Source organism: Myotis lucifugus, unplaced genomic scaffold, assembly GCF_000147115.1.
Source record: "Myotis lucifugus unplaced genomic scaffold, Myoluc2.0 scaffold_65, whole genome shotgun sequence".
Taxonomy (NCBI): Eukaryota; Metazoa; Chordata; class Mammalia; order Chiroptera; family Vespertilionidae; genus Myotis; species Myotis lucifugus.
The window spans coordinates 3,266,325-3,285,872 of record NW_005871113.1 but is presented as its reverse complement, the minus strand read 5'-3'; the positions used below and the strand labels follow the sequence as shown (position 1 = coordinate 3,285,872).

The window sequence follows — 19,548 nt, the reverse complement described above, 5'->3', positions numbered from 1 at the left end:
GTCCCCCTGCGCTCGGCACGCGTAAGTACCTCCTGTCCCCTCGCCAGTCCCCTCCCCTTTTCCCAGAGCCACTTGTGCTGGCTTGTTCTTCAATGGGAAGAAAAGAGAGACTCCCCGGACTTAGACGCGTGTCAACATCTTTTTTTTTTTCCCTCCCCCCAGGAGAAAATGGTGTTATTTAAATGAACCAGAAGAAAACCGCCTGGAACACGGTTTCTGAGCAGGAGCCTCCGTGGAACTCCGCGCTCCGCTCTCCCCAGTTCCGAAGAGTAAGTGATCCGCTCGCCCGGCTTTTATTTCTTTCTCTTTCCCGCTGGTGGCCGGGGTTGGCGGTGGCGGTGGCGATGGGGGGGGGGGAGAGGCTGGCAGTGCTGGACTTGGCGCTGATCTTGTCACCTTTTGTGTCCTGGGCTGGGGTGCGCGGGGGCGCCCGCTTCCTTTCCTCTTTCTCTCGCCCTCGCTTCTCTGGAGAGAGGGCCCCGGGGGGACATGGGGTCGCTTTTTGTTCGTCCGGATCCCCGCTTTCCGCCGAGCCGCATCCTTCCCGTGTCCCCGGTGAAAACTCCTGGGCCAGCCCCCACGTCCCTTCTCTTTGTCTACTTTATTACAGCTGCCTTTCTTCCAGGCTCTTCCAATTTGCTTGTCATTTGCATACCTTTCACTTCTCCTTTTTAACCCCGGCGGAGGGCCAGGGAGCAGAGAGGTGGGGAGAGGGCAGAGGGGGCGCTCTGTTACTTTCCTCTCCCAGCGCCGTGGTAGCCGAAATGTTGAAATCGGGGTTGGAGCGGTGGAAAGATGGTCCCGGGCAATGAGCGCGGCGCCCCCCTCTCCTGAGCTCCAGGAAACCCGGGGTAGGTCAAGTTGAGTGGGGTCAGGCCGCCCCGGGAGCCTGGAGGGGTCGTGGGGCAGAGGGATGGGTGCCCCAGCGCCGCGGGAGGACCCCCAGATCGCGCTCGGGTGGGGGGGTGTTCTTGGGCAGCGGATTCGCGAGGCCCAGACTCTCGCAGTCATCGCTGGCAGCCGGTGGTGTTGGGCCGCTGGGATGGAGTCCTGGCTGGGTGGTACCTACAGTTTTGCCCCAGTTTGGAGGACTGGGGTGGAAGGAAAGGAGAGTGGGGGTAATTGTTAGTGCGAAGAAGAGTGAGGAGGGGCGGGAAGAGCTGCTATCTTGCCTGAACAGACAGGGAGGGGGCGGCAGGGTGGGGGGGTCTGAGGGTGGGCGGCGGGGTTGAGGGGAGACATCACCCAAAGTCCAGTTTAGCGAGTTGTTGGTTGCAGTGCTGTGCCGGCCAGTTACTCCTCCTGCTAAAGCTGAACGCCGCTGGAGAGTGTGGGTTTGGGATGGGGGAGTAGGTTTTGAGAGACTGGAGGTCTCCCGCCCCCTTTCAGCTCTTTGGGAGTGGAGTCCTCCAGGCCGATGGAGAGAAGGAGAAGGCAGGTGTAGGCGGTCGTCTTAAATAGCCCAAGGAGGCAGGTAGGAGTGTGGCACTGCTGCTGTTCTTGGCAGTCCAGAACCCGACCTCGCCTGGGGGGGGGGGAGGCTGGGAACTCACCTGCTTGTTTTAATTTTTCCAAGAAGGTCTGTGTTGTCTCCTTGAGCTTATAAAAACAGACCAAGTACAGGATGGCCTTCTCTCAAAGTCAAGGCTGGAAGTTTCTTCTCTTGTTTCTTTCTCTCTCTCTCTCTCTCTCTCTCTCTCTCTCTCTCTCTCCTCTTCCACCTATACCCTCCCATAAAAATAAAAAAAAAATCCCTTTCCTAAACTAGGTAGGCAGAGGTCTATTAGCAGAATGCGCATGAGCAGGGCTTGACAGGTGTGTTATGTCAAGAAAGACAGGTGCAAATTTCCTCTGTGTCTGTGTGTGTCTGTGCAGTTCCAGACCACAATGCGTGCCCCGGGGTTGTAGAGATTTATGAATTTATGGTTGCCCTGGTTAATAGGATTGTCCAGGCTAATGGGAATGGGCTGTTGTTATGTTTTGAGCCCTTGCCATGTGAGTTCTTAGGTTGGGGGTAGGGGACACGTTTGTGTGTGTGTGTGTGTGTGTGTGTGTGTGTGTGTGTGTTTATTTTTCTTAAGGATGTTGGCAGGCGGCTGCTGAGGCTGTGTCTCGGGCTTCTGTCTGCCAGGCGGTTGAAAGTACCCCCACTTCAGGCAGCAGGTGGAGGGAGATTGACTTTCCCTTCGCTTCCGTCCAGTGTATGTCTGTCTCCCAGGTCTGTGGAGGGAGGGGGTGGGAGCTGTCTTTTGTGTGTGTGTGTTTTGGACAGCCGTGGGTGATGTGTGTAACTGCCAAGAATACCAAAGTCAGTTTGGAAGTGTTACTGTTGTGAAAGCTTATCTTTTCAGTGTGCTTTCTCTCTGCCCAGAAAGAATAGGTATGTGCATGAACTCTTTCAAGTCATATGTTAAATATTCTCATAAAGTAGAATGAGCCTGTCATTGTACCAGACATGTGCCAGATGTCCTAGTTATTACTTTGATGGGGAAGGGAAATCTCAAGTACGTGAGAGGTAACTGCTTTTCTGTTGGATGCAAGATGCGGGCAGTCAGTTCTATGAAGAGTTCCTTACAAGAACTTCTGAGTATTTTCGAAATGAAATGGGCTGTACGTGGTGAGGAAGTCAAAGGGGAGTATTTGGGTTAACCTGTCCATGCAACATAACATGCCTATGTTTATGTAATGGTAACACAGACGAAGGTAAGGACTGTGGCTTAATGCGTGAGGGAAGATGTTGAGAATTCAATGTAAGCACTGTATCTGGATTCTTAATACTTGATCTTTACATTTTTTTCTTTACACAGGTTACTACTTGAGTTGCATAGAATTAGGTTGGATGGTGGATGGTTTCTGTTGGTTTTGTTGCTTGGGCGATGCTCATTGTTTCATGAAAATGAGATAATGTGTGCCATTTATTCTTTAGACTTAAACATCAAAGTTTCCCTCCAATACTTTCCTTGGATGGTTTTGAAGTTCTTTCATAATTAAAATGTCCTCTATGGATATGTTCTGCTTATTTTTAATAGGGGTTATCTGTGCTTGGCACTTATTGATATTTTTATGTGTCCATTATGCAGAATTCTGTTTAGTTTAATCACCACCTTGTGGGGAAAAAGTCACGCATACATAACATGCATCTTTGTTCCCACTTTATTCATTTCCTAGCATCGGCCCTCTACAAGTGGCACTTGCGATCTTAAAACATAAGGTAGCTGCCAGGTTGGCTGTTTATTTGTTCAAAGTGCAAATAGGCCTTTTCCCCTGAATTTCTTGTATCATTTCGGGAATTATCTTGCATTTGAAACTTATTATATAAGAAATTTTTTAGGTTCAGGATTAACAAAAGAAATTATAAAATGTTACTGATTTCATAATATGAAGATGGATTGTGCATGCTATGTTGTTATAGGATTCTAATTAAGTACCTGTATAAATTGGAAAGGACATATACACAAGGAATTTCTCAAATCTTATTGCCTAGTGTATTCTAAAGCTTCGGAGGACATTTAGAGTATTTTAAATTTCAACAGAAAGAAAAAAATGTGTCTTTTCTTGAGACTACTTCTCACTCTGATTTACTAACTCAGTGAATTATTACTCTTTAAATAAGTAGAAATAAATATTTTAGGCATGTCTCAGAAAATGTTCTGTGTTCACTTTGCTGGTGAAAAATGTATGGGATTTTTGATAGGATGGAGGAATTTTAAATGAAATGGTTATGATTTGAGAACTCTATGATGAGAGGAAATTTTAAAATCTGATAGAAGGTTTTGACAATGCAATCTCAGTTCATTGGAATATTAACTTACGTCAAGTGAGTTCTTCAGAATAAACATAAAAGGTTTTCTTAACCTGCTAGTAGGTAGAAACACCTCCAAAGGAAAAGTTGCTAATTAGCCAAAATGAAGAGGACAGTGAAGGGACAGCTTAGAGATTTGGGGGAAGGCGGAAGCTACCTAAATCAAATCATCAGATTTCCCCCCCTTTGAATTACTGATTCCCAGATTAATTTATTAATGATATTCCATTTGAAATTTCATAACCAGATTGATCCAAGTAGATGAGGGGCCCATTCAAAGGTTGTTTTCTAAAAGAAGCAAAGTGTAAGCTTGAGCAATTTCTTAAAAAAATTTTTTTTTATCAACGAAGACAGATAATCTAAAGAATCCAAACAGGAAACCATGCCAACCTTACAATTCCCCTGCCTCACAAGAGATTTGTCTGAACTATCTGGATAATTACTGTAATGAAACACGTCTTTGTCCAGAATGAGGACTCCAGGTAGAAGCATAAAAGTTGCACTGCCCTCCCCCAAAATAAGTTCTTGATTAAAGTCAGAGCACTTTACCACTTTCTACTTCACACTAGAGTGTTCCTTAGAAATTCTTCACAGAAAATTCTTCTCTGCTAACATTAAGTCATCAGCTTCCTTAGGATTATGTTAAATAGAATGTCAGATCACTCCAATTTTAATTAAGAATCTTTTGGAGTAATTAAAATCAGACCTGATTATACCTGGATATTTATTCTTATATTTTACTAGAAGGAATCTGCTATGCTAAGATATCCGTTGCATAGGAATTATTAGAGCATTTGTGCCAAATGGTACAACAAAAATATTTAATAGTGAAAAATATTCTCTATAGATGTTCACCTTAATTAAAGAGGAGTTTACAGGAGTAGATTATGTATATCTAATCAATAATACATTTGAGTTCAAATTCAACATCAGTAATATTCTGCATACTGGCTGATACTTATGTTCACCCCTGCTGAACAGGAGGTTTCAGGTTGCCTGGTTAAACTTAAAATTAATGTTAAAATTAAAATACAAGATGACAATAATGCTGGGGAAAATAGAAGGTAGCAGGAAAATAGGAAGACCAAATATGAGATGGATTAGCTCCATAAAAGAAGCCATAGGCAGGAGTCTACAGAAGCTGTGCAGGGCTGTTGAGGACTGGACATTTCGGTCATCACTCATTCATAGGGTCTCCAAGAGTTGGAGCCGACTGAACGGTACATACCACACACAAGAATCAATAATAATTGTAGCTGAGACACTGTGGCTTAGTACATATGTTGAAAAATAAAGGACTTTTTAAAAATATTAATGGACAGGACAATATCAATGATAAAGTCATTCTATAGCATTCTCTAAATTCTGAATTGGGAAGTCGTGGAAGTGCCTTGAAAGTATTTTCAAGTGATTTAATTTACATTATGCTCATTTAACTGTGTTTCTTATGTGGTAGATGTGTATGTGTGTGTGTATACATATATATATATCCTGTTTATGAAACGTTATGCTAGTAAAATACTATGTCAACTAGTTATAATTATTTAATCTTGCCCATAGCCTCCATAGGTTATAAACCTAAAGTGCACTAGTACAATTATTTCTAAGTTTCGGTCCAAGCTATATGGAGAGACATATTTCCTCTATTAATATAATCCCTTGTCTTGCTCGATTATATAATTTTTACCATTTGTTTCATCCTATTTATTACGTCTCAGCTGGATATCATACAATAGGACCTAAAAGTGATTAAATTCTCTTAGCACACAACAGAAACGGATCAATTATTTAGTCTAAAAATGCTGACTGGTTGAAAGAGAAATGCAAAAAAAAAACCCAGAGTAGTTTGGTGAATTTGGAGGAAGTTACAGGTTAGCTTTTCCTTAAAAGATCCAACAAGCATGTTTACCACTCTTCTCCACTGAAGACGAGAATATCATTTCTTTCCACCTTAGGAAAAGCACAGCCCTCCTCTGGGCCCTGGCATGAGGCAGGGGTGCAGCTGTTGAGACCTAGGCTCGAGGAGAGGAAGTGCAGTTGACTCCGAGGTAAATGGCAGCTGGGAAAGGAAGGATGCCTGGGGATGACCTTGTGCTCATCTCTTCCACAGCGTGTCACCTCTGAGCCTCTGGTGCAGAGGTGCTCTTCCCAGAGCAAGGATGGGGAGGGGCAAAATCCCGTTGGGGTGTGAAGGTGAACGGGCAGAAAAACACTGCAGAAAGTTGGGTCCGTGTGTTGATTGGAGATCCGTGTGCTTTTCAGGTGATGTTAAAGAGAAAAGGATTTGCACACAAAAAGAAAAGAAGTACATTTTTAAAAATAATGGCAATGAGCTCTACTTTTAGAAAGCTGATCTGCATGCAGAAAAGACCTCTCCCTCAATATGCAAGTCTTCCTGAGAAATAATTCATCTTTTTTCTTGTTTGTCTCAGTCCTCCTTTTTCCTCCCACCTGACAGCTCCACCGGATTTATCAGATCTAACGTGTTAGTGAGAGACCTGTCATTGCATCTTTGTATTTCTGAAACCAATTTTATTAGTAATGTGTGAGGAGTCCGATTATTCCAAATTTGATGTTGAACTCAATATTGAAGTTATTAAGGCTTGTTTCCATGCTAAATTCAGGAAATTTTATCTTGAGGCATATAAAAAGTATTTTAGTCTCAACCATACAAATATGTATGTGTATATACATAAACACATATATGTATACACACATATATGAAGAGGCATCATACTGCTTTCACGATATTCTAAAACAGGCTCTTTTAAAATGTTGTAGCTTCATACAGAAACCAGAAGCCAGGTCTGCATGATGAAATCTTTCTCGCTTTAAAAAAAAAATACATGCTGCCATCTAAGCATTGAGTATTTTCTTGATTTTTACAGGCTATTTCATGCTGAAATCATGCCTATTTGCATGGATAGTCATTCTTTAAAACTAGCCACAGATGCAGTCCTAGGGAGCACGTAGATGTTTTCACAGGTGAACCGAAAGAGATGGGAGCGGTTCCAAGCACTCCGCACGCTGCCTTTGGCAATGGACCCTGTTATTGTGAAGATGTGCTCTGTTAAGCAAACGTGAAGTTTAATATTAGATCAACCCTGGGTGAAAAAAATATTCTCATTTTCTCCATAAAATGTTAATTGTAAGCAAAAAAAGATGTGACATCTTACATTTATGCCAGATTTGGGGTTAGCATCACTAGTTAATAAGTCACAAAATATGTCAACTACCTTTTATAAAATGCAAGGAGGGATCTTCTCTTTTTTACGTTGTGTTCCCAAGAAACAATGGAAGTTCGAATGCAGAGAAGGTATTTCCTTTCTCACATATATTGGAGTGATGTTATTTTCTTTCTTCTTTATACATCTTTTTTTTTTGGTCTTAAATATATTTCTGTGTGTTTTTTCTTAAATCCAGCATATGAAATAAGATTCACAAGTGGTGTACGTTAAAGAGTTTCTTTAAGCATGGGAAGTAATATTGTGGCAGATTTTAACAGAAGAAAACTAGTCCTGAAGATATATTTATCCTTGCCTAATTCAATTTATTGATTTCTAAAATGTAACAACATCGTTCTTTTGCAGTGAGTTCGACTTGATAATAATTTAAGTAATCAGAAGGGCATCATGAAAATTTATAAATAGTCTCATACTTACATTAAAAACCCCAAAAGATACCATCTTCAAAAGTGATTTTACTAATAAAAATGCATCTCTATGCTAAATAAGCAGACTTGTAATAGGAGTATTTTTGCAGTGATTTCAATGTGAAATTGACCATTTATGTTGGAAAGATGCTGATGGGGCTCTACTCATTTCATTTCACATTTGACAAAAATATTTTAAAATTTGGTAATAAAGGGTGTGTTTTAAATATTTGCATTTACTTTAGTGTTCTTTTCATAGCCTTAAAAATCACAATAATTTTAATGCAGAAATGGAATTTTGCATCCCAATTTCACACAGCCTCAAAATTTAATCCTATTTCTTAAGTATAGCCCACTTTCATCTTCTTTTGTAATGTGAATCTGAATGCCCAAAATTTAATCAATTGGTTGTCAGAGGCTGTGTACTTATAATCTACTATTTCTTCTGACGATAAACAGTATCATTTTAGGCATTTGTGAAAGAGAATCATATTACTGGTGCTTAAGCAGTTTTTGCTTTTTTTTTTTTTTAATCTTAATCCATCTTAAACCAGTGGAGCAGAAATATTTAAAAATGTTTCATTTCAAGCAGAGTGCATAATAAATTGCAATAATTGTAATGTGCCATAAATCCCAGAGCCTATGCATTTTGTATTTGATTCAGGATTGAGGTCAGGAAATTTGGAGAAATTTAAAGAAAATGATTCATCAGTCCTTTTGTTCTGTTGGCCAGGGTCCCGGGATTCTTGAGCTGTGCCCAGCTGACGAGCTTTTGAAGATGGCACAATAACTGCCCAGTGATGCCTGACCATGACAGCACAGCCCTCTTAAGCCGGCAGACCAAGAGGAGAAGAGTTGACATTGGAGTGAAAAGGACGGTAGGGACAGCATCTGCATTTTTTGCTAAGGCGAGAGCCACGTTTTTTAGTGCCATGAATCCCCAAGGTTCCGAGCAGGATGTCGAGTATTCAGTGGTGCAGCATGCAGATGGGGAGAAGTCAAATGTGCTCCGCAAGCTGCTGAAGAGGGCGAACTCGTATGAAGATGCCATGATGCCTTTTCCAGGAGCAACCATAATTTCCCAGCTGTTGAAAAATAACATGAACAAAAATGGTGGCACGGAGCCCAGTTTCCAAGCCAGCGGTCTCTCTAGCACAGGCTCCGAAGTACATCAGGAGGATATATGCAGCAACTCTTCAAGAGACAGCCCCCCAGAGTGTCTTTCCCCCTTTGGCAGGCCTACTATGAGCCAGTTTGATATGGATCGCTTATGTGATGAGCACCTGAGAGCAAAGCGCGCCCGGGTTGAGAATATCATTCGGGGTATGAGCCATTCCCCCAGTGTGGCGTTAAGGGGCAATGAAAATGAAAGAGAGATGGCCCCGCAGTCTGTGAGTCCCCGAGAAAGTTACAGAGAAAACAAACGCAAGCAGAAGCTGCCCCAGCAGCAGCAACAGAGTTTCCAGCAGCTGGTTTCAGCCCGAAAAGAACAGAAGCGAGAGGAGCGCCGACAGCTGAAACAGCAGCTGGAGGACATGCAGAAACAGCTGCGCCAGCTGCAGGAAAAGTTCTACCAAATCTATGACAGCACTGATTCTGAAAATGATGAAGATGGTAACCTGTCTGAAGACAGCATGCGCTCGGAGATGCTGGATGCCCGGGCCCAGGACTCCGTAGGGAGGTCAGACAATGAGATGTGCGAGCTCGACCCAGGACAGTTCATTGACCGAGCCCGAGCCCTGATCAGGGAGCAGGAAATGGCTGAAAACAAGCCCAAGCGAGAAGGCAACAACAAAGAGAGAGACCACGGGCCAAACTCCTTACAACCAGAAGGCAAACATTTGGCCGAGACCTTGAAACAGGAACTGAACTCTGCCATGTCGCAAGTTGTGGACACTGTGGTCAAAGTCTTTTCGGCCAAACCCTCCCGCCAGGTTCCTCAGGTCTTCCCCCCTCTCCAGATCCCCCAGGCCAGATTCGCAGTCAACGGGGAAAACCACAATTTCCACACCGCCAACCAGCGCCTGCAGTGCTTTGGCGACGTCATCATTCCAAACCCCCTGGACACCTTTGGCAACGTGCAGATGCCCAGTTCCACAGACCAGACAGAAGCGCTGCCCCTGGTGGTCCGCAAAAACTCATCTGACCAGTCTGCCTCCGGCCCTCCCACCGGCGGCCACCACCAGCCCCTGCACCAGTCACCTCTCTCTGCCACTGCAGGCTTCACCACATCCACCTTCCGCCACCCCTTCCCCCTGCCCTTGATGGCCTACCCGTTTCAGGGTCCATTAGGTGCTCCCTCTGGCTCCTTCTCGGGAAAAGACAGAGTGTCTCCTGAATCCTTGGACTTAACCAGGGAGACGACGAGTCTGAGGACCAAGATGTCATCCCACCATCTGAGCCACCACCCTTGTTCACCAGCACACCCACCCAGCACGGCGGAAGGGCTCTCCTTGTCCCTCATCAAGTCCGAGTGTGGCGATCTTCAAGACATGTCCGAAATCTCACCTTATTCGGGAAGTGCAATATCCTTTTATTTTCCCCTCAAGGAAAACCAAACAAAACAAGGGCTTCCCAAAGGGTCAGGTTTACAGCATATGTAGAATAACGTAGGTTAGCATCTTCTTAAGAATTCAATCTTTCCTGTTACTCAAAGTAATACGCTTTTATCAACAGGCCTGTGGCACTTCTAATGGCACAAAACCTCCCCACTAAACCAACATCTTTGCAATTTTTACAAGTTGTGAACTGCCCCAAAGAGCTGGTATTTAATATATGCGTTATCAGCAGTGTCTTTCTGCTGTTGTTCCTGTATTCTCTTCTTACCCTTTTAAAAATTTTTTACTTATTTATTTTAAATAAAATTTACTTATTTATTTTGATATTTTTATTGATTTCGGAGAGGAAGGGAGAGATAGAAACAGCAATGATGAGAGATAACCATTGATCAGCTGCCTCCTACACACCCCACACTGGGCATTGAGCCTGCAACCCGGGCATGTGCCCTGACTGGGAATTGAATCGTGACCTCCTGCTTAACCACTGAGCCATACCTGCTGAGCTTAAATATATTTTTATTGATTTCAGAGAGGAAGGGAGAGGGGAGAGATAGAAACATCAATGATGAGAGAGAATCATTGATTGGCTGCTTCCTGCATGCCCCCTACTGGGGATCGAGCCCGCAACCCTGGCACATGCCCTTGACCTGGGACCCTATAGTCCGCAGGCCGACGCTCTATCCGCTGAGCCAAACCAGCTGGGCTACCCCCTTCTTTTTTTAAAGAGTAAAATCAGAGATAGAAAAATATCTCATTGTGATTTTGAATTCTATCAGAGATACAATTTTTAGGAGATGGTAAGTTTCATAATGGAGTGAAAAGTCAGTTTTAGATCCCAGATGCCATAAGAATTCTACCTTGAAGCCCTGAACAGGCTCCTGGGCCCTTTAAAGAAGGCTTGATTCAGTCTGATGAAGAGCACTGTGCTGGTGGGAGGAAGAGGGATGTGGGAGGGGAGGTGGATTCTCCCTTTAATTCTGAAGTGAGACGTGGTTTTTTAAAGGAAATACACAGGTACTGATTTATTCCGACGGCATCGGTCTCTCGTTCACCAAGGTCTGTTCTTTGGGGCTGGTGCAGCTGCCTCCCATGCATGATTAACCTCTGTTCAGCCATACACAGAAATCTTTTGTCCTAACATACACAAAGCAAATTATTTTGGAAAGCGAGAGAGCACAATTAAATATAAAACTCAAAGCTGTATTCGACTTAAAAATGGCTCTTTTTATGACTCTTTTTATTTTGAACCTGACTTTGATGTAGAGATGCCAGTTATATATTTTATTGGTTCTGTCCTGCACTCTGGCTATTTTTAATTGATGATTTTTTTCTCTCTCTCTGTAAATTGGTCCTTGCAGTAAATTCTTAAGAATCTTGTGGTCATGGGTGTTCTGGGGTTGTAGACTAGTAGCTTTGGGGGGCAGGTCAGGCATGTTTCTCTTATAATAAATTGCCATATGGATATAAAATTTAGCAATAAAGTTGGCTGTTGCTAAATTAAGGATTTTGAGCAATTGTCTTGATGACTAGAAATTGACATTTTAGTATGTAAACCCACTCAAGAGGCTGCCACTTGGGTGCAAAGTCCCAGCTCTGGTGGAAATGTGTTTTCTCAGGTAGTGAAGGTTGTCCTTCCAGCTAAATCTTAGGATACTGGGGAAGATTTCTGAGAAGGCGAGTGGGAGCCACTAGTAGGAGGCCCACTTGGGCAGTTAACAGAGTCTCTTACCATGGTGAGGAAGAAGAGAATCATGTCGTGAGAGAAAGCAAGAGAAAGATGTTGAGGACCTAGCTTTATAAATAGAAACTGAGTCTTTGGTTTCAGATTTAACTTCTGCCATTCAAAGACTTAAAATCGAACCCATTGGTCATGAATCAAAGCTGTGCCAAGCACCATACCAGGCAATAAACAATCAGAATGATTGGATTATAGCTATTGGTGATGAGAAAGGCAAAGTAAGAAGACACAAGGACTGGAATTTTTTTTTTTTTTACCCTTTGTAGGAAGAGCATCTTCCAAAGTTCATACCAGGCTACTGTCCAAAGCTAGACCCCATCTCTTCAGAGATCCTCTAGTTCATTTGAAGCCAATAGTAGTGATGGTGGGTTCTCTCTCTCTGTCTCTGAAACACACACACACACACACACACACACACACACCCCAGAAAGGGACATGCCTATTTTGGTGAATATTTGAATCCAGGTTTCAAAGTCTTGTAAAGTCCATATTAAACTCTTTAACTCAAGATGCCTGTTTATGGTGGTTTTTTTTTTTAATTAGACTTTTCATTTCTAACCAGATAATTTTCTGCTTTTGTTTTTTTTTAAAGTAAGTTGGGTCTTCTAGAAAAAAAATATTTTTGATTGCTTTAAGCGTTGGCCATGCTCATTGTCTCACCCTCTCTAAATCTCCTGAGGAGTTTTAAGGATTTGAATGGAAAGAAGTTCCTTTTATTTCTACGCGTATCAAAGGCTTTAAAAGAGAATATAGTTGCTTTTTCTTCAGATGAATAACTTCTCTCTCCTACCAATATAAGGTTCTATTGAACGATGGTGGTTCGGAAACACCTGTGTTCATAGGAAATGTTAGTTGTTTTACCTGGAGGTGTTTCTTTCGTGTAGCTAAATAATTGGACCACTTGTTGCAAGTAATGATTACATTTCCCACCTTCTAGCTTTCTACCCTCTGCCTCTTTCTCTTTCCCCTCTACCACATCGCCCTTTTAACCATTTATCTCATTGATGTATTATTTCTTAGGAAGAAGATAGGCAAGCAACCTTTTCTTTTTAATATATTTTTACTGATATCAGAGAGAAAGGGAGAGGGAGAGAGAGATAGAAACATCCATGATAAGAGAGAATCACTGATAAGCTGCCTCCTGCACCCCCCCCCCCACACACACACACACTTGGATTGAGCCTGCAACCTGGGTATGTGCCCTGACTGGGAATCGAACCCTTGACCTCCTGGTTCATAGGTCAATGTTCAACCACTGAGCAACACTGGCCAGGCAAGCAACCTTTTCTATAGTCCACATAATTCTGAAGCCAGTGAGAATCTGCATGTTTGTTGGGAAACTGGACCCACTTTTCTCCTCTCTTCATCCTTGCATGGAAGCGAGTTCTTCCTCTGTGAGTAGGCAAAATTCGCAAGCATTTAGTTTAAAGAAATCTCTAGGAATCACACTGAGTGATGTCTTACTTCAGTTGTATGGATGTAAGCACATATTTGAACCTGTAGTTACTCATGTTGAAAAGGTCAGTAGCAATGAGATGAAATGGTACCACTATAATCGTCCTTATTATGTTTTTATTTTTAGTTCACCGGTTTCCAAGTTGTGATGAATAATTTCTTAAGGAACAATTATTTCCTACTCAAAAGGGCATCATCTGTTTCTCTGAACAAAGTAGCTCAGACAAGAACTACTGAGAACACCAGCTTACCAGAGAAATCCACTTAAGTTCAGCACATTAAGCACATGTGTTCTAGGAGGGAGAACAGTACCTGGTTCTCCCTTCTAACAGAAAGGAAATGGTGAACGTGTGCATGTTCAACTGAATGTCAGTGCACCTGCTCACGTCTTGGGCATAAAAAATGTGTTCAGTATCTTTGCAAATGAATCTCTTTAATCAAATATTAAGTTTTATTCAAATTCCAAAAGAAACAGCCAGCCAATTGTTTTCCTCCGTGGTGTTCCTTGTCATTCATCCTCTTTGCATCTCAAGAAAAATAGCCTTGTTGAGGCCTCAAACATTTGCATGCACCCAATTAAAGCTCAGGAGGATCATAAGCCTTTAAGACGTGCAGGTGAAGACACACCCATTCTCTGTGCGGGCCCAGCTGTCCCTACTGGACTTTTAGGGAGAATGTTAACAATACTTGAAGTTTCGAAAGGAACATTGTTTAATAGGTTGAAATTAAAGTCTAACTGGAAAAGATGGATTAAAAATGAATTTCTAAGATGTGAAATAATCCATAGAAGTTAATCTTCTACATGTTTTGAAGCCTTATGGGACCATAGTAGTTATTTTCGCTATAGGGAAACATGCCCTGCCATTGTGAAGTAAAATGAAAAAATATTCATCCCTCGGTTATGTTGAGCTTCTTAGAGAAGCAACGACTTCATTGCTCTATCACTGTCACCACGTGAGATCGTTTAGATCTTTGCTCCCCGTTTCAGGTTTCCCGGGGGACCAGTGTCAGAAATATAGCAAGTCAGAGCAGAGGGAGAAAGCTGAAATTCTTTGGGTTCCTAAGAGGTTTAGAAAACGTAGGTAAGCAGTCCCAATCCGTTTGGTTGGACATGCAGCTTGTAAAATCTCTAGCCACAATTCAGAGTGCAACTGGAAAAAGAGAATTTTCTTCCTCCTGCCTCCACAACCTATTATTCTCCCATTTGCCTTTTTGCTGCTCCGCTGCTCCTCCCGCTGCTGCGTGTAGGTAAGGTTATATTGTGCTTGGTAAACAGACAACACACATTCTCAGGTTGTTTGAACACCGCTTTAGATTCAGCTGTAGCACTCTACTTCTCTGATCTTTTATATTCCCCAGCAGATGTCTTTCATTAATTTATGGATTTATCATCTTTTCTTTTTCCCCTTTTTCTTTTCTTTTTTTTTTTTTTTTTACACCTGGCAGCTGTCTCAAGTTTCAGCAGTTATTGTCTATTTTGCATTACACATAGAATTGAATGTCATCTGTCTTCACAAAGCTATGGCTAAGAGAATTGAGGCAAAGCCACATGAGCTGCCTGGACAGATCTTGTTTGCGTTCCATCCCCCCCTTCCCCTGCCCCCCCTTTACCTCCTTAATATTTATTTGTGCTCATTTTCTTTCCTGGCCTTGAATGGAGCTTAGCTCGTGTTCAGTACAGCTGTATGTTTACTGAATCTATTCCATCATGAGTCATTGTGCGTGTGTAAGTATCCTGGAAACAGCTAGTGCTTTCTTGGAAGAACAGTTGCTTTTCAGCACAAGCACTTAAAAGGGAAATTAACCAATTGGTCAGTTCAGATTTATTTTGAGGAGGCAAAAAAAGGATTATCTAACTGTTGGCTTTTAAAGGTTTCATTAGCTATTTTTAATAGTTTATTAGAAACATCTATTTTATGGGAATTTTATCTCAATTACACGATGGGCGAGAGAGAAAGATTTATTCTGTGTTCCATTTCAACCGATCGATTCCAAGTATTACCAACAGGAAGCGTTTCAAAGCAAAAACAGACTTGAGAAATCAAATCAGAATAATTTTTTTTTTCATGAAATAAAAGCCTCTGCGTCCCCATCAAAATAAGATGGGAGTTGGCTTGTCTTTTAAATAAAAAGAACGAAACCATCTTTTAGCAAAAATATAAATGTGTGGAAAGCTTCGGGAAGTTTCCGTGGCTCGCTAACCCTCTGGGAACCACAGCAAAACAATTTGTTTTGTATAAGGCCGCACTGTGAAAGATTTGGGGCTTTTCCCCCACTAAGAGTTAAATGTTCGAGGTTGTTTTAATGTAACCGTCTGAAAAAAAAAAAGATTAGAACCCAGATCTGAGAATGTTTGTCGAAGTTTGGACTCGCCTAAAACTCTTATCGTGAGGCAATAGGAGACAGCTTGCAACTATTATTTCACTTATCCATCTGGACAGATGGCCCTGAAGTAGGCTGTGCTCCTTTAGTCTTCTCTATCTGTCTAATGGAGGTTACTGGAGGGCCTTTCAGCTCTCTCCTTGGCACAAAAAGTATGTCAGTCATAAATTATCGTCTTTGTAATCATTAAGGATCTCCAACAAAAACACAAGTTCAGTTAAGCTGCTTTGGCTTACAGATCTAAAAATCAAAATTTCTTGCTTCGGTGTTTATTTTCAGTGGAGCAAAATAAAGCCCAATATTTAACTCTTCTATTTACCAACCAAGGTGATCTTTCGCACAATTTGCATGATATTAAAGGGAATGCTAATCACCTTCTCAGCAGAATATTTGGCTAAACACCCTGTTAGAGGTAGTCAAGAGCTTATCAATATTAATTTGAGTCTGCTTCTGTAGTAGTAACTTTCTGGTTTCCCTCTGTTCTGAAAGATTGCTCGCGCTGTGTTTGAGGGAGGTCATTTGGAAACCTTTCCCTTTCCTAAATATCTGTGCGTATTTGACCTTTTTTGCATAAGGTGTGAAATTTCTGTTGGGTAGGAAAACTCTCTCTCTCTCTCTCTCTCTCTCTCTCTCACACACACACACACACACACACACACACACGCACACGCGCACACGCACGCTTTCTTTTTTCCTAATTTTTACCAGACTCTCTTTTAAGAGAAAAATCCTTAGAGAAGCTTCTAGGAAGGACCCTTAATTGACCTTGTGGGGGACCACATTGATTTTCTCCATGTGCATCTTCATTTCTGATAAATTATAAAGCCATTAATTTGCTGAGGAAATGGCAGGGCCAGGCTGCGGCACAGATGTGACCAGGGCCGCCCCAGCTCCGAGTGTGCGGAGGAGTGCCAAGAATCCGGGCGAGAATCAGGAAGCCTGGATTGTTATGGTTAGCCTCACATTCTCTCGGGAACTGTTTTAGTTGCTGCTGTTTACAGATCTAAAAGGTAATGATGTTTCCAGATAAATAGGCCTTCTTATTTGGGGTAAGTGGCCATTTATTGATCTGCTAACCCACCGTTATTGATTTGTTAGCCCCAACCACTGCGCTACTCTCCAAGGAGTTAACTACAAATCCGGGAGAGGCAAATTGTACTTGGTCTTGGATCGTTGCTTTAACAAAAGCGACACTCCCTCTCCTCATTCTCTCTGTGCCAAAAGGACCCCTTCCCAAATTTAGCTATTATTTAAAAGGGAACAATTAAAAGGATACAATAATAAGATAGGAAGAAAGTGAGTCAAGACGCTCCATTACATTAGCGCTGAAAGGTAAAATGCGAAGCTTGCCTAACTGTTCAAAATAAATGCCTTTTGTGTTTTCATGCACATTAGGATAATAATTTGATGTAAACGGCAGAGTGTGGAGAGAAGAATAAACAGAACCATAATTGTGAAGAAGAAAAAAACTCTCACGATAAGAGTTGTGTAGCACGTGTTGGGTGCATTTGTCTCCTTAGCAACAAGTGAACGTATAGAGAGAGGGGCTCTGTTTTGCCAACCTCACCACAAAGTAGCCAAGATTCTGCAACTGAATTGTGCATCCTCGCCGTGACATTTGGCAATTTGTGACAGGCAATGGGCAGTTGGAGCAAGCGGCAGCAAGTCAGGGATGGATTCCGCGGCTGCGTGGTGGGCCTCCAGACTCCCGGGGGTGGGAGGTGACTGGTCCCTGTGTTTAAAGCAATATTTTCCTTAACCAATTGCATCCTACATGCAGGAAGGATTGTCACCCAATCACTTGAAAAAAGCAAAGCTCATGTTCTTTTATACCCGTTACCCCAGTTCCAACATGCTGAAGACCTACTTCTCCGATGTAAAGGTAGGGACGTTTTGTGTTATTCATTTTTCCCCCCAATTTCTGTGCATGTTATCATGATTTGAGCTTCTGGGAGTTAACGGAGCTGCGTGTGGAATCAGTTCATTGACACACCTGTGTTGTGTTGATTTAATGCACTTGTCCTTCTGTCTAAAGCTGGGCCAGGCAAAGCCGCCCCCTGGGCATGAAGACCACAGGACTGGTGTTAATAAGTCACATGGTTTCCATGGTAGTCGGGGAAACTTCGCCTCTGTCTTTATATGTCTTAGTAACTTCTTGGAAGAAATTTCAGCTGGTACTGAATGGATGTGCTTCAGGGGATGTTTTTTTTCCCTCCCCTCAGCAACAGTCGACTGTTTCTGTTTTATTTCTGTTTCCCCATATTTGTGCTTTTGAAAGCAAACTCTAGCACCTCTTTACCCCACCGCCCCCCACCGAAAAGGAGCGTACATTGAAATTCTCTATGCAGTAGCTGCTTAAAAACAAAAGTGATGATTGTCTCTTATTTACAACTTAATTTGTTGTTGATGTAGAGTACACTGAGCATAAGGAGAATGAATAAAGTGACAGATTCAGGACACATTATTCAAATGAGGATATGAAAGCTGTCGGCCCTACAGCTGCAGCCTCCCTCATTCTACAGAATATGGGGACCTCCTGGTTCTGTGTGTGTGTTTGTGTGTGTTTGTGTGTGTGTGTGTGGGCGGGGGGGGGGTTAAGTAATTGTTTGCATCAACTTGATGTTGTGTTAATCATCTGTAACTTTTTAAAACATAGATTGGGTTTTGATGATGATAATGGCACGCATGGTATCATTATCCAAGGATCTTGCTAAACATTACATTAGCTGAGATTAGTTTATTAGGGTTGGGTGCTTCCCCCCCCCCCACCCCCATATGTACAAGTTCTTATTTCTGCCATGGCGAGAATTCTCGAGCAGCCAAAATATGCTCATTCCTCCGCACTCCTCTCTGCATAGTGTTTTGTGCCTGATGCCCACGTTGCTTCATTGGCCCCCTTTTGCAGGCCAACTCATTTCAGTTTCCTTCACTGATGTTTTATTTGGCCTTATAAGAAAAGTTCTGTTTTCCCTCCTGTTTGCTTTGAGTTGTGTATCAACTTCAGGCTTTTATCTTTCTCCTTCCCTGGCCGAGCTCCTTAAGTGGAAGGCATGTTTCTCCTCAGTCAGTGCCAACAAACTGGGCAGGATGGGGAAGGCAGAGAAAGGCAGTAATAGGAATTACTTACACGGCTGAATAGGAATCATCCAGCGCACAAAAAGAGGCTGAGTGACACAGTAGGCCAGGAAAAGGGTTCGGACTTAGTGGGGGACCATCTTATTAACAGACAGGTGAAAGGGAATTTATCAGCCGGTTGAGGACCAACCAGCTTCTAGAGCAGCGGTTCTCAACCTGTGGGTCGCGACCCCTTTGGCTGTCGAACAACCCTTTCACAGGGGTCGCCTAAGACCATCCTGCATGTCAGATATTTACATTACGATTCATAACAGTAGCAACATTACAGGTATGAAGTAGCAACGGAAACAATTTTATGGTTGGGTCACAACATGAGGAACTGTATTTAAAGGGCCAGAAGGTTGAGAACCACTGTTCTAGAGCCTAGTGGAACCTGGCAGAGTTCTTCCAGAGAATCATTCCAACACTTAGTTCTAGAAGGGAAAAGTGTTAGTGTGCACACATGCATGTGTGTGTGTATGCGTGTGTCCATGTGACCTCCTTCACGCCTTTTAGCGCGATGATTTGCAGTATTGTGATATATTCATGACACTACCTTATATTATTTACATGGTACCTTTCATCCAAAAGGAGGCTAAAGAGCTTTAGAAACTGCATGCATAGGGAGCACTCACCTACCACTGCAATGCAGACACCCGAGGGTAGGAAGCATCAACCAGTCTGAGCCAGCAACACTACCCAACAGTAGATGTAAATATTAGAAACATTCCTGTGTGTGTGTGTGTATGTGTGTGTGTGCGCGCATGCACCTCTAGTGGGGAAAGGGAAAGGGTTGGGGAGATTGTTGATCTGTAGCTTTATAAATGCTGTGCAATGTAAACCCACA

General features: G+C 42.6%; 1 protein-coding gene across 1 annotated transcript in view; it reads left to right on the top strand.

The window, feature by feature from the left end:
* Window positions 1-162: 162 nt before the first annotated feature.
* The window catches only part of PROX1 (prospero homeobox 1), a 52,335-nt gene continuing 32,949 nt past the window's right edge, over window positions 163-19,548 (top strand). Inside the window, exons 1-3 of the mRNA XM_006089881.3 lie at window positions 163-269; window positions 8,188-9,979; window positions 17,362-17,469. Coding sequence (XP_006089943.1) covers window positions 8,255-9,979; window positions 17,362-17,469 — 1,833 coding nt within the window. The 5' untranslated portion in view covers window positions 163-269; window positions 8,188-8,254. The remainder of the gene's footprint in view (window positions 270-8,187; window positions 9,980-17,361; window positions 17,470-19,548) is intronic.